The sequence below is a fragment of the Quercus robur genome, chromosome 1 (assembly GCF_932294415.1).
Source record: "Quercus robur chromosome 1, dhQueRobu3.1, whole genome shotgun sequence".
Taxonomy (NCBI): Eukaryota; Viridiplantae; Streptophyta; class Magnoliopsida; order Fagales; family Fagaceae; genus Quercus; species Quercus robur.
This window is the reverse complement of record NC_065534.1, coordinates 5,925,007-5,941,011: the sequence shown is the minus strand read 5'-3', so window position 1 is coordinate 5,941,011 and position 16,005 is coordinate 5,925,007. Positions and strand designations below refer to the sequence as shown.

The following is a 16,005-nucleotide window of genomic DNA, read 5'->3' as shown; positions in this document are numbered from 1 at the left end:
TAAAGTGGGTGGGGGCAACAATCTATCTTGATTTTCTAAAAGCTGAATCCTTCTTGATAAAGCTTGACAAAATATAGGAAAGCCACATTCTTCAAGTACAATCATACTCCAAGAAGCAGATGAAGCCGATGTTCAATTATATTTGGGTCACAGCTCACAAGTTAAGTGAGAAACCAACTACACATACGGCCACATGCATGCCCATAATTGCTGCTTATGCTTAGTAGTTCTTCAATTGCCTATCTAGGATATATTTTTACTCAAGGCGAAAAATGACTTCTTCAAATGGAAAAACAAAAATGCAAAACTTAAAACTTAGACCAAGTTTTCCAACATAAAAAAATGGATAAAATTCAACTTATACAAGAAGAAATGCATCCATGTGATTGCGGGAAAGATGGGAAGCAATCCAAGGAGGCATTCAATGTTGAAAATGATGAGATAACAAAACAAAACAAAAATATACTTGCAACTCTAGGCCTCTACAACAAAAGAATATTATAATTTAGTTATATATTAAAAAAATTAATAAAAATAAGAGAGAAGAACAATTGCAGGTAGCATCCAACAGAGAATGTATTAGAATACAAAAAGGACGTTAGTTCCGATGACCAACCCCAAAGTGAAATCTCTTGGCATGTTTGTCATTGAATGCATATTCAAGACGTAGAGGGCCCAATGGCGAGTCAACTCGGATGCCAAACCCATATCCATATCCACTTCCAGGCTTCAGCCTTGCTCCAGCAGGATCACCTAACAAAAAAAGAAAAAAAATATTTTGAAATTGTAGCCCAAGCAACAAATTGAGGGGAAAATATCCTGCAATGTACAAAAAGGTCGGGGGGACACATTTAAACGATGAAAAATGTTCAAATGAGATGAGAGTTTTAAAATTTTAATTGATCCAGAAGAATATATTCAGCACCTGAAGCTGGTCTAAATTGATTTGAACAAATATTCTTTTCAAGATAAAAAGGTGCGTGAAGGTCATAAAATTCTACTGCCAACATTATTATTCAAAGTTTTCATTTCAAAAGACGACATTTGTGCTCTCCTGCTTGCCATTGAGAATTTATGATTATTCAACTCTGCAAACCAACATATCACAGGACATGGTTGATCTATTCAAGCAGACAGTAAAATTGGCGGACTTTGCATATGGTAAGAGGAGCAGAAAAGGCATTCAACTCTCAGAGTTACTGTCCCTTTTTCAAACTTCTCTGTTGGTCATCTGATAATAATTGAAATTATGTATAGCGAGAACAACTGCAATATTGACTTGGTAAATAAAACAAATAACCCAAAGAAGTGTAAATAAAACAAACAAAAAAGCCACTTACCCGGCACAGTTGGGCCTGATCCAAGATCTGTTCCATAGTCAGCAAAAAAAACTCCCTCTACTGGCCCCAACTGCAAAACAATTAGTATGGAAGTCAAAATTTTGAGGGTTTGCAAGTTACAAGTAAAGCTATAATGAGAAGGTGAATGATATAGCATAGCAGAGAGGTGCTGGACAAAGTGAAGAGGTGTTGACTAGGTGGTGATTTTTTTTTTATTCTTTAGTTATCTTAACAAATGCAAAATGACATATGCATATAATTGAAACACTTTGAGGTATTCCCAACAACCAAGAAGCCAAGAAATACGAGGGTAATAATTATCGTTGTGTACATCAAGAAACTCAACAATCATGCATAAAAACAATATAACTCATATAAAATGACTAAATTTTACACTAACCATCAACCTACTGCAATCCTCCTTTTTCTATGCTTGGGACAGATTGTGAACAAAATATATGAAACTAAGCAAAGAAGCAAGCGGGGAATCAAAGATACAAGGGAATTCTATGTGTAACCATTTTTTTATTGGTAAGTTACACAATGGGTATTGAAACCAAGACTTCACCCTCCACCTAGCAATTATAAAGAGAACATTCTAAACGCCAACCCACCCCCTTCCCCGAATTCCCCCCAACAAAACTTTTTTTTTTTTTTGGATAAATCCCCCAACAGAAAAACTCTTCCAAAAAAATAAATGCTTAAATATTATTCCTTATTTTAGTATATGGGAAAGCTGGAATTAGGATGTTCACCTACTTATGGAAATCATGCAATTTTCTAAATTTTGCATTTTATTTGTTATTATCTTTTGAGATTAAAACAAGTACGATGACTAAGTCATCAATCTAGCTAAAAAATTTCCTGGTTTATTTAATCATTCATTTCAGAGAGTTCAGTAATTAGGCCACTTTCAAAATTTTGACCATTAAAAACCTTCCATACAGGAATGATCTAGTTCTTTGGTTCCTTCATTCTGATGGACTTTAGGATAATCTTCTATTATAAAATTTACATCATTTAAAATATTGCTCAAATTTAACTCAGCTAACATAAACAAACAACTTGAGGTCAAGTGATCAAATACACAAATCCTTTTTCTACTATCAAGCTCTATCAAGGGCCATATCATTTACAATCATTGGCCTTCAATATAATACTCACTGCCAAGAGATATCCTTAATTAACTTCCACTGCAAAGCAAGTGCCTCTAATTTATAACAAATCACTACTAAACTGAAGAATAATGATTTTACACAACCCTCAAATTCATAATTGTTGACCTCACCACACCTCAATCCACAAAGTATGGCTAGTCTTCAAGACAACTCATGAAAACATGATAGTTATGTGTGAAACTCTTGAAACCGTTTCTCCAGTTCATCCATTCCACTTTAATCTTTCCCTTCAATTTTTACATATAATCTGCAACACTTCAGTATACACCATCCCTTCTTCTTTGCTCCTAGCTTTACAAACAATTTATTCTTATACATATCTTGTCATATGTCTGCAAATCTAAAACTTTTCAGGGTTTGAAGAATCAATTGCACACAACCTAGTGGTTGGAGGATTAGGATGGGTTATAGACCCAAACATCCTTGGTTCTGTCCCCAATCGGAGTTCCCCTAGATTACTTGATACACAATTCTAGTGTGTGGGATTGTGTATCTGTGGTTTTCTCCTTACGAGTGGGTCCAGAGGGCCCTACCTTGGTGAGGTTCCACGTCATCAAAATAAAAAATAAAAAATTGCACATCTAAGATTTATTTTATTTGGTTGTTTACTATTCTGCTCTTTTCCTCAACTTGCTGCTCTTTGCTTTGAACCACTATTTGAAATCCATCAGGTAGTCTTGCATTTATTTAACTCTAATCAGGCAAATCTAACCAGAGTTATATGTTAAAAACAATATGACAATGTAGCTAAGCTGAAAGCTCTTGACTTGGAATGCCAATACTATTTTTTATTTATTGGTAAATTACACAATAAGTAGCACAGACAACCATAATCCCCAACATGTCCATGTCAGACACGGACACTCCTGCATGCATGTCCTTAGAGTGTCAGGAGAAAAATTTTAAAAACAAAAAACTCCAGTTTTTTCATTTGAATGAAAAAACTCAGATTTTTTTATATGCTTTTATAAATTTTGAGAGTTATTATATATTTTGAAAACTTAAGGTAAACATAAATTATGCCTAAAATGCCAAAGACCAATACTAATATGCCAATGACAAGATGCTTAAAAGCCCAACCCCATGTGGGGGGAAATAGGGCCACTTACCATGGGGAAAGACATTTCTCCAGAACCAACAGCATAGGATCGACCAGAGCCCACATCACCTTCTTCATAACCTCGAACACTGTTTGTTCCACCAATGGCAAAGGCTTCATGTGGAGGGAAATTACCCACCACATGACCACCAGACAAACTAGCAATGAAAAATGCAAGCAAATTAGCAAACTAACCAGATCATCATTTGCTTCACTTACAATGCATAACAAAAATAACAGGGAATTAAGATAAAGAAGATCCCCCAGCCTTATTTTTATAGGAAAAAAGCGTTTCAAATTATTCGTTAGTCACCATACCTTAAAAGAAGGCGAGCAGGACCGATTTCTACACCCTTCCTGGCACGAGCATTTACTCTATTGAAAGACAACCACTCGGACAAAACAGGAAGTCCCTGTTCCATGCTGACTGCAAACTACAAGACAAACGGATATGAGGGTCACAGATATAGTGAGAATTATAACTTTAAGAAGACTAAATGTCTAACCATTGAAGAACCATGATCACCAGATCCAGTGTAAACACTCTCAAATTTAGCAAGCAGCATATCATCATGGATTTTGCCACTGCAAAACCAAATAGGAAAATGAACAACATCGAATCAGAAGTATATTGGAGCTCTTCTGTATAATTCCACTAACACTTGGCAATCAAATTTGTAAAAGTTCAGAGTATCAACATTTAAACTAAATACCTTGCAGTAAGCGGACTGCTGAGATGATCCTTGATAACAGGAAATCCATTTTCATCATAAACACCAGCATGCTGGAACAATGAAGATTTTAATTAGAAGTGATACAAATAACAAATATTTTTAGTGTATGTAATACAAAGAACATATAATTATACAGACAAAATTTGGGTAAGGATCTCATCCAACGTCCGATGTGCACAGGACAGAAGCTGGGGGTCTGGTGCCACATGATCAACATAACCAAAGCCAATTTACTATAAACTACAATCTTTTCACTTTCTGATTTTCCAGATACACCATAAAAACTGCAATCCCAGTACAATATCAACATATATAATTTCTACATATGGCCCAGTGGAAATACATTCCACCTGAACTGTAGTTTGCTCTATAAAGGTATTCAACAACTTAGCAGTACTGCTCAGTTTAGAAATCATTCTATTTTCATCAAAACCAGTGATGGAAATGGTTATTTTTGTAAAAGTACCTGAAAAAAAAGTCCTGATGTTCCACTCCACTTTGGCCTGATTGGTTGACTGAACTCTATACCAGCTGTGACACGGCCAATGGTCAGGCTTCTACCAGCAGGTTGGTCACCATGAACAAGAGTTCCAGGGGTCCTTGAATTCTGGAAAGAAAAATATTGAAGTGAAAAAAAGAAAAGAAAATAAAATAAATATAAAGAGGAAAAAGAAGGTTGCGTGATATTCAGCTTCCTACCATAAAGAAATTCATAGTAATCAGACAATCCCCAACCCCACCCCCCCCCCCCCCCCCAAAAAAAAAAAAAAAAAAAAAGATTACCTGAACCATTATTGTTCTGGATGTCCGCTTGTCATCTCCTTCAATCCATGGGTCTGTGTAGTTTATACGGAATATTGAGTCAATCTGGCCCCTCTCTAAAGAAATATTGAGTTTCTGGCTTCTTCCAAAAACATTTCTATGAGAGTATGCAAAGCTGCAATTGAAATAGAAATTGAAATAAGCTAAACAGCTTAAATGCAAAGTCGCAAGAATCTAGACTATCTACTGTAACACTAGATGTTATGACCAGAAATTTTGTTTTTTCTTTTCTTTTTTTCTTTTTTTCTTTTTTCCAAATATGCATTATCATTGTTGATTGGATGTGGGAGACTATTAACAATTTTCTCCTACACTGCGCTCCAGCTAAAGGAACCTTTGGTCTATGGTTTTCTCATTATTTGGTGCTTTGGGGCCATGCTTTCCTGGTGAAAGATATTCTTACATTCCAGAGAGATGGTTGCAGGGGCCATCAAAGCCCAATTATGTGCATGGTAGTCAAAGGCAAGCCAAGCACTCACCTAGGCACCTGGGCATGTTAAGGCACCACTAAGTCTTTTCCATTAGGCTGGTTTTGACTTGTTTTCAAGCTTTTACTGGTTTGAAGGTGAATGTGGGGAAAAGTGAGATTGTCCCTATTGGGGAGGTGAGCAATATCCAGTCATTGGCTAATATTCTTCAGTGCAGGGTGGGCAGTTTGCCTATGATTTATTTGGGTATGCCACTGGGTTCTTTGTATAAAACAGCCGCTATTTGGAATCCGATTCTTGAGAGGTTGGAAAAGAAGCTTTCAGGCTGGAAGCGGCTTTACTTGTCAAAGGGTGGTAGACTCACATTGTTGAAAAGTACCCTTTCAAGCCTTCCAACTTATTACCTTTCCCTTTTTACTATCCCTAAAGCTGTGGCGACTAGATTGTAATGTATTCAGAGGAATTTTTATGGGGTTCTTCAGTTGAGTGTTTCAAATATCCATTGGTGGCTTGGGAAAAGGTTTGCCTACCTCGCGAGTTGGGTGGTTTGGGAATTCGGAATTTGGCGTATTTTAATCAGGCCCTATTAGGGAAATGGCTTTGGAGGTATGGCCATGAAATCTCTCATCTATGGCGGAGGGTCATAGCCATGAAATATGGGGAGGGTAAAGGGGGTTGGTGCTCTAGAGTTTGCAGAAGGGCTCATAGTTGTGGGTTATGGCGGAGTATTAGTGAAGGGTGGGGAAGTTTTGCTAAGCATTTGTCTTTTGTAGTGGGGGATGGTTCTCATATTCTTTTTTGGCATGACAAATGGACCGGAGATGTTCCTCTTAAAATTCTTTATCCCCAGTTATTTTTGTGTTCTGCTAATAAAGAAGCTTATGTTTCTGAAGTGTTAAGCCCTTCAGTGGGTGATAACGACAGAGTGTGGAGTTTAAGCTTTTTTAGGGGTTTCAATGATTGGGAGTTAGCGGCTTCTTATTCCCTACTTCATTTCATCCAAACTCGGATCCCTAGGGGTGATGGGGGTGACAGACTTCGTTGGGATCTTAATGGAAGCGGGAAGTTTAACACTCGGTCTTTTTATCATAAGATTCGAAATGCAACTCCTTCCACTTTCCCTTGGAAGGGCATTTGGAAAGTCAAGGTTCCTAAAAGGGTGGCATTTTCTATGTGGACAGCAGCTCATGGTCAAATTCTTACCTTGGATAACCTTATGCTTCGTGGTCGCCCTTTGGCGAATCGCTGTTGTATGTGCTGTTGTAATGAGGAATCTGTGGATCACCTACTACTTTTCTGTCCGATAGCTCATTCTTTGTGGACTCATATGCTTCAGTTGTTTGGGATCGATTGGGTCATGCCAGGTTCAGTAGTGGATTTATTATTTTGTTGGTACCATTGGCTTGGGAAGCATAGCTCTGATATTTGGAATTTGGTTCTAGGCTGTGTAATGTGGACTATTTGGACTGAACGGAATCAGCGTTCTTTTGAGGATAAGGGGAAATCTGTGGTTCAGTTATTAGATTTGTGCCATCGGACCCTCTTTGATTGGTCTCGGTGTTGGGGTTTTTCATATTGTTTTACCCTTATGGAATTCCTTTCGTCTATTAGCTTTTCTTAGTTTTTCTTAGTGGCTGCTTGTGTCTTTTTGTTCACTACCGTGAACCCTTTGTATTTTCATGCTTTTCCCTTATTAATAATATTTTCTTCTTACTTATCAAAAAAAAAAAAAAGGCTCTAAGGTGAGAAAGCCATTAGTGAGGTGCTCATCTTTAGAGCCTAGGTGAGCAAGGCAACCACCTTAAGCAATGAAAATGGCACTAAGGCGAGAGACTCGGTGTGTGTGTGTGTGTTTTTTTTTTTTTTTTTTTTAATTAAACCATTTTTTAAATTGTAATACCTATTATTAGATTATTAATTTACAGAAACTTGTTAAAAAACCTATTTTTAGATTAAATAACTTCTAGAAGCTTGTTGTAAAACTTATTGTTAGATTAATCAATTTATTATTAATTATTAGAGCCGAAATCATGTTAAGCCTATTTTGAAATGTAATAAATAGACCTAAATTCTTCATGCAACACATTTAAAACACACTTGATTATGAGATTCCTAATTTTTGATACATTAGGTACATATGATTTAAGTTTTACATGTATAATAATTATATTTAGAATTTAATGCCTCTAATCAGGCTAGCACTTTTTTGTCACCTCATGCCTCAAGTAATACAAGGCCTTGGCGCCTTAAGGTGGCCTTTTGCCTTTGGCTACCTTGGTTATGTGGGACACCATTCCTTTACATTTAATGAGGTTTATTTGGCATGAACATAACATTGGATCGGCTGAAGGAATTGAAGCACCTTCAATTCAATTCAATTCAAGCTCATATTTCATTGGTAAAGGAACATTGATGATTTTAATTGTTCTTCTTTGGAGTTTCTTGATTTTTGTAATTTTAATTTTTAAATTGTTGCTTGGCTCTTATATTCTACCAGTGATTTCAGGCTTCACCCTTTTTTCTTCCAAAAAAAATTATATTACTTATGAAAGAAAAAATATTAGAGAATATGGAACTAAACAACAATAGCAATATAAGTCCATATAGCAGTCAAAAGAAGATTTTAACGTTAAAATGTGTAGCAGAAAGGCAAACAGAGCTCCCACAGAAGATTGAAACCAATCCTCTTATAAAAAATTGTAACAATCAGTATTAACACAAGTAGTGCAGTGGTGCTGGTAACCCTGACAAATCTGTGACGAAAAGCCAAACATGCTACAATTTGTATGATATGCAATATAACCAACCAAGACTAACAAATTGATGAGTTAGACCAAGGAGACATAACCCACCAAATTTCAACTTATGTTGGTTACTATTTAATATTAACTCACATACAGGTGTCACTGTGGGTACAAATTTAAGAATTGCATTCACCATGTAATGTTGCATTGAGATAAACACTTCAATGTGAGGCAAATGTGCAAGTAAGGTAACACACTTTTGCTCAGATCAATTTGTAAACCTATGGCTTACCTCTAGATTAAAAAATAGACCATTTAAACTGGTCATTTCTGTCCCGAGTTATAAGTGCATCAAAACAATTGCATTTATTCCTATAGATATAGAAGGTTCCTTTGAGATAAAATACACATAACAATGCACAAATGTCATGTAATGAAGCAGAAAGAAGATATAAAATTGGAAAAATGTACCAATCAGATAATATGGTCAGTAAGCTTACCTTCCAATGAGTCCTGATAGAGGGCCACTCGTAATCCTATAAATTGAAATATCACCAGGTAAATATTATACAGCACAAAAATTAAAAATTAAATTTAGAAATTTAGAAATAAAAAGAAAGCTAGGTCAGATTATATGCATGAAAGTGCCCTTTAAACTAACATCACTTACCCACTTGATATTCCACCTCCAGCAGAGAAACCTCCATTTGGACGCTCAACAACATTCATTACCATATCAACCTTACCAGTATCTGTCATGTTGGGGAAAAAAATTTGACAATTAAAAATAAGACTAGAGTACATTTTTGGCTCCTTTACAATCAAAGTTTTCACTTTGGCCCTTCATGTTTGATTTCATTTTCATATTGGTCTTACCACCCATTTCCATCAGTAATCTGGTCACCTAGCATTATATGGGTGACATTGCTTAATGGACACTACTTATCTGGCACTTAAAAATCAGATTACTAACAAGAGTCAACTACAGGACCAATATGAAAACAGAATCAAATATTAAGGGTCAAAAGTGCAGTTTAGACAAAGTAAATAAATAAGATTCAAAAAGGCAAATAGTAAGAAAAAACAAATTGAAGCACATATTAACACATAGAAGCATCTCCACTTAAGAATGCACACATAAGATCATTATATTGGCATTTATCATGGTTTCAAAAACTGGGCAGAATAAAGAACCCGAAAAAGAAGAGGTTTTCAGTTTTATAGTCCAATTGGGGTTCTTTTGGTGGTAGTAGATGATGGCTTATTGTTGTTAATGTATTCACTATGACTAACAGATTTTTTTTTTTTTTTTCTCATCCTTTGACATCAAATTTTTTTTATTTTTTTTGATAAGTATCCTAAAAAAAAAAAAACGCATAAACATGAACAATCCAGGATGTTCCAATAGACAAATGTTTCATATTACCAAATAGGTGGATTAACCATGAAATCCAGACTAGTCTGGAAATAGAGAGGACATAGGATTCCAGTATCACAAACACAAATTGACTCAAAAGCAGTATGTCTTAGTGATGAATGAGAATTTAAGACCAAAGAAATAAAAAGGAAGGGGGGGAATAGTCCATTGTCTTTTGTTTCACAATTTTATATTTTATTATTAAGTCGATAGAATTTCAACCGACAGTGTCCGCTCCATAATAATTGTTGCTCTTTATTATCAAGCCGAGATGCCAATTGGTTTTTGGTATAGGCGGGGTTAAACCTCAAGTCTCTTTTATTAATATGCCTTAGTATTTTAAAAGGTCATGTCACTAGCATGTGACTTTTAATGAAGTTGGATGGTTACAATTTAATTGTTATATGTAAGATGAAGGGCTAAGATTCTAGAGTTACTAAGGGCTATTATTAATAGCCACATTTTAGTCATTGTAGGGCAGTTTACTCTTTTCTTATATATTTCATGAAATTTCAGGTTTGAAAATTTCTTGAGCTCTTTGAGCCTTGAAATTGATATTTGATTGTTCCAACTTCAATCCTATTATCTTTTTATTTGCCTTGATGGAATTTCTTCTTAAATCCTTCTCAAACAGTAGATCTAAGTTCTCTTCACCACATCACCCAATTTCTCTCCACCATGGCTGAAAAGAACAACAACAACAACAACAAATGAAGCCTTAGTCCCAAAATTTGGGGTGAGCTATGGATCCTCAATATATTAGTTAGAGTCCGCCATATGTATTCTTTGCCTCCATTCCACGCTATCTAGAGTCATATTCTCTGTTAATCCCTTAACTGACATTGTCCTTTTTCATTACTTCTGCCATGGCTGAAAACTAAGATATATAATGGATAAAAATGGAAACAGGAATAAAATTAGGCAACTGTTCTTCTATAAATGAAATGAAGCAACTGTTTATAAACAATGGTTGGACAAACTATCACTTAAAATTTACTAAGCCTGTCTGGTAGAAATGAAACTTTATAGGGCATACTTGGTAAGATATTTTTCTGGCCTTCAACCTGGCACCTAAGGATTTAACTATACAATTCAGACCAAGCAGGCTTAGCTAAACAATTCAAATCTAGGTCTGTGTATGCAATGAAGAATCTAGGTCCTCTAGATTTCTTTCTCATGGTTAAAGGCTTATCACATTAATTTTATTCTTACCATACCAAGCACACCCCATTTCATAGTGATACTCTTGCAAAGTTTGTCCAAATGCTGCTGCAACCATATGGCTCTCCTTGCTAGCAATCTTATTTTCCAAAGTTACTAATGTCAAGATATCATGTCTTCAGGAATCTGACCACACACAAATTTGGACATCACTCCTCTCCATCTAAATAACAAATTGTCAAGGCTTTCACCAAAGGGCTTCTCATTCCAAATCTCAGTTGAAAGTCACTGATAACTCTCTAATCCACTTTAGGGACAGTGTATGTCATATAATAGATTTGGAATTATAGTTTATTATAATGATCGTCATAATTTCAACAAAGTTGGATTGAAATGGTTTCCTCAGATTTGCATTATGCCTCTATGTTTCAGCTCAAATCAGATAAGTTTCTTTATAAAAATAATTTTCCAAGATTTAGAATTGTAATAGAACTATTTAGTATATCAAAGAATAAGTTAGCTTACCATGCTGTATAGTATCTTAATTGCAAAACAAATATACCTCGACAGGGAATGATTAAGAAAGAAAGATTTAACTCACCACCTGCAGGCTGGGGAATAATGCTAACATCTTCCATGATTCCCATAGTTAATACAGTGTCTACATCTCTTTTTGCTTGAAGAATACTGTAGACCTGAAGAAGGATCATTCAAGATGCAAAACACATTATCAATCAGCGAGTACCAAATATATCTCGTGCATTCCACAAGGAAGACCCATTCATCGCAAAAAAGGGAAAGCAATTTGCTTCAGATTATAATTTAGTCAAAGTTACAATTAACATAATAAAGTACAATATTGTGATCATGAATAACAAGCAAGAATATCTATTCCTTCAAAGAAATGATAATGATAAAAAAAATGAAAGAAAAGAGCTAGAAGCAAGAGAAACTCTTGAATGCACAAAAAAAGCAAAGCCTCTTTCCTTGGCAGATACTCATGTCATCGCAGGTTCTTCCCAAAGTAAGAACGCCCATTCCTCAAGAATTACTCTAAGTAACATTATCTATATACGTACTGACAGATGAAGTACCTGTCCCTTCTTGGTTGTAAGTTGCCGAAGTATTGTTTCGGGCTTTGTCTTCCCCGTAGTTGGCTCACCACTGAAGTCATAGCAATGACACAAATTAATCACAAATTCCTTCCACTACTGCTGTTGCTAGGTAATGTATGGTACCAATAGTGTGTAGGAATGAATGGATGCATGCATGTAAATTTTGTTTTGATAAATATGCATGCATGTAAATCAAATAGGCAACTCTTACGTCTTTCTATCAAGGAAACGTATGGAGATATTATTGACCTCAGCTTCAGAAACTTGCAACCTAAGAATACCTCCAGAGAAAATCTCAACATCTGAAACCTTTGAGAACGATAAAAAACAATTATCCATTAATATGAGCAGTTGTCTTCACAAACCAAGGTAAATATCATGTCTCCAGAAAATCAATTCTTCATTCCTACCAGCACAAAGAAAAATTAACTCTACATCCCTAAAGAGAGTAAACATAATAAATTTTCACAAACCAAGCACTCACCAAGGCAAAAAAGCCCCGCTCTGAGTACCAATTATTAATGGAAGTTATTGCTTCATCCAAACGCCTGAGATTAATCACTTTTCCTGCACAACTTGACACCAAAATTCAAAAACAATAAAGGTCTCTGATGAGCACATTTCAAGACCAGCGGACCTAAGAAGCAGATATTATCATATACATGCACGCATATCCACACAGATACACATATAAGAAGATATAAGAAAACCTACCATATCCATCACGGAAAGCATCCTCTAGAAACTTGGCTGGAAGAACATTAGCTCCATCACATACCAACCCTTGGAACTCCTGGTTTGGTTCTACCTTATGTGACAATAAAACCAATATTAAATTTTATACCATGCTGAACCAAATTAAGAACATGTTTCTTAAAATGGTTAGGATACGTATGTACATTTTTCACAGAAGATTACTCACAAAATGTCACAATATTTTTTTGATAGATACAAAATGTCACAATATAAACAAAAAGGCAGATATGGTGAAAAAATCAGGATGTGCATGAGAAACAGACGTCAATTCACAAACTTCAAAAGGAGGAGAAAGGGGAAACTCAAACTAGTGACCCCTGCTTCCTAAAGCATTGTCTCCAATCGATTGGTCTAACCCTTGGGCGTGACAATTCTAATAACAGAGGAATCACTTTGATACATTGGTGTTGAATGTGTAGAAGTAACAGTGAGATAATAGAACAATTATTGTTGCATTGGGACATTGCTTATGAAATTGAGAACTTTTATTTTCTTTGTGTTCGGGGTTCACTAGGTAATTGTACCTTCTTTTTATACTGTAATTTTCCTTCTTTGTAATTCATTAGGAGTCCCCTATATATATACTTCCCATGTACATAAGGTAACTCCTCTTCAATAAAATTTATTACTTCAAAGAAAACATTCACTACACAATGTGGGATTTACTTTTCTTCTTTCATGAAACAAGGAGCCACGCTAGATTAAAAGAATGGCTCATAGCCTCATACTCCAGTGCAAAGTCGAGGTCCTACTCCTATCTCTTTGGAAGAAATGACTTCCCTGTACCATAAATTCTCTTTTAGCATTCTCTATTGTCTTTCCCATAAATGCTGCTCAAACTAACACCTTGTAACGCAAACTCATTCTCATCAATATCTTCGCCTTCTCTCCTATCAATTTGAACACAAACTCACAACCATTACACTCACATGTGACATAAAAACCCAAGTTTTAAATAAATAAATAACTCTTGCTAACAAAATCATTTCAAATTCTTCCACTTCTTCCCATAATCCAATTCCAACATGTCACCTAAATACAAATACCAAGGGCCAAATCATTATATGTCAATTCCTAGAGACAAACAAACTCTTTCTAACAAAACCATTTCAAATTCTTTCATTTCATCCCAAAATCAAACATACATATTGCCACAAACATCATTCAATATCAATTCCAAATAACAAAACCATTTCAAAATTCTATATTTCTCATGCTGATTGATGAAACCAATAGAAATGATACCTGAAACACCAATCTGATGCCATCACGCGTGTCCATCGCCACTGGAATACACGACTGGAAGTATCCACTGTATATGATCCTATGCACATCCTCTTGAACCTCGCGCACAGTGAGTGCCGAGTTGTCTCGGCTCGCCTTCAGCGCCTGCAATGCCTCCATTTCCAAGTCCTTCCTCTCGAGCTCCTCCCCATCCTTGTTCCTCACCAGCACTTCACTGATCAACACCCTCTCCTCATCGCTCCGGCTAGGATTCAGCCCCTTCTGAGAAGAAGAAGAAGACTCGTCGGCGGCTCGAGTCAGAGCCAACGAAGCCGAACAGAGAAGCGCCGACTTCGGTATAAACAACAATCTCTCATTCTTCTTGTCCTCGGACTGAGCCGACTCGGCGGACCGAGTTAAAGACAGCGACGCCGAGCAGAGGAGAGACGATCGCCCTATCGACGACGCCGATCGCCGATCCCGAGACGGAAACGCGAAGTGAGTCGACTCGGCCAGGCGGTTCCAGAAACGAGAGAAATTGAATTGCTTGAACTCGGAGCGAGTCTTGACCGAGTCGACGAGCTGAGCGAGCGAGTTTCGGGTCTTCGCGATATGGGAGCCGAACGGGAAATTGAAAGGCGAGGGTTTTGGAGGATTGAGAGGGATTTTCAGAGACGACGAAGTGAACCGAACGTCGTCGTTTCGAGGCATTTGTTGTTTGGGGATTTTGAGGGCTAGGGTTTTTCAGGGAGCTCCTGAAGAAGAAGAAGAAGGAGATAAACCCTAGCTAGAGTGTCAGTGACTCAGTGAGACTGTGAGAGTGATTGAATTTGATTTTGTCTGAAATAACGGTATCGACCCGAATTGGATCCGTATTCGGTGTGTGATCCGAAATGAAAGCGGTTCGAGATGTATTCGGGTTTCGGATTCGGTTTTGTGCAAGTAGATGAATTGTTTGGAATCTTAGATGGTGGTGGGTGAACTTGAGCCCAAACAAAGCCCAATGCACAAATTACCTTTTTCTAATTGATGATGTCCAACACTCATTGTTGTCAACTTGTCATTAGTTACTCTCAATATGGTAGAATTTGAGATATGCCTATTCATGGGTTGGGTTTTTATTGGATCAAATGCAATTGTTTATCAATTTTTTTTGAAAATATCATTATATATATAAATATATATATTCTTCTTTTTTTTTTTTTTTTGTATAGTCGTATTTTTGCTCCAAATAGATATCTTACTTAATTGACATTTTTCATTTTTAATAATAGCTTTCTATTAACTTTTTTTTATTAATAGTTGTTTAATGTATAGACTCTTTTGTTCTTATCATCTTTTTAATAACAATTTCTCTCTATTTGTCAAATAATATTTGTAATTATATTGTGTATCACACAGCCATAATACTCATTAATTATAAAAAATGCGTTTAAATAAATTATTCAATCTCCATTAACACGTTTAAAAATATAATACAACACAATTAAAAAAAATTAAAAAACAAGTAAGTCAATTGCATATTTGATTTGATTGGTAAGAAGAAGTATCAATTTGGAGACCAATAAAATAAGTTGATGAAGCAAGGTCTTTGAAATCAATTGAATTACTGTGTTGGGCAATAACTTGATTCTCTTTTAACATAGCATGGCTTATGCATCAAATAAATAACAATTAAAGCCAATATAAGTCTGACATTATTAAACTTCATCACAAGACTAAATGTCAACTTGGAATAACCGCATATTTACAATACAGACGCGGTGATCAGTTAGACCTTTAATTAATTAATTAATTAATAGCTCTTTTTTTGATTAACCCCTACTTGCTTTATTAATTTTAATACATAGGGTAGGGGTCAAATTGAAATTGATGTTCAATTATTTCATTTCAGTGTAATTTTCGACCTAAGAATAACAAGAATGGGATCACTCTCTGTAGGATTTGACCTACGACATCGGGTTTTGGAGACCTGTGTTCTACCGAA

The 16,005-nt window shown here is 35.9% G+C and overlaps 1 protein-coding gene across 1 annotated transcript; it reads right to left on the bottom strand.

Moving 5' to 3' along the window:
• Window positions 1–315: 315 nt before the first annotated feature.
• Window positions 316–14,843, bottom strand: LOC126717790 (outer envelope protein 80, chloroplastic). The gene is made up of 16 exons (XM_050419691.1): window positions 14,040–14,843; window positions 12,753–12,846; window positions 12,523–12,605; window positions 12,250–12,347; window positions 12,018–12,087; window positions 11,525–11,618; window positions 9,016–9,097; window positions 8,846–8,881; window positions 5,135–5,288; window positions 4,818–4,958; window positions 4,331–4,401; window positions 4,124–4,202; window positions 3,936–4,051; window positions 3,628–3,775; window positions 1,341–1,410; window positions 316–753 (listed from the first exon to the last, which is right to left on the bottom strand). The coding sequence occupies exons 1-16, from the start codon at window positions 14,727–14,729 to the stop codon at window positions 599–601; spliced, it is 2,181 nt and encodes a 726-aa protein (XP_050275648.1). The 5' UTR covers window positions 14,730–14,843; the 3' UTR covers window positions 316–598.
• Between the last annotated feature and the right edge of the window lie 1,162 nt (window positions 14,844–16,005).

Bases quoted from the DNA above. Each gene is read 5' to 3' on its own strand.
- LOC126717790 (XM_050419691.1), bottom strand. From the start codon at position 14,729: ATGCCTCGAAACGACGACGTTCGGTTCACTTCGTCGTCTCTGAAAATC. The intron at 11,619-12,017 runs GTACTTCATCTG...ATCCTTCTTCAG, and splicing joins TTACAACCAAGAAGGGACAG to GTCTACAGTATTCTTCAAGC. The intron at 754-1,340 runs GTAAGTGGCTTT...TTTTTTTGTTAG, and splicing joins ATCAGGCCCAACTGTGCCGG to GTGATCCTGCTGGAGCAAGG.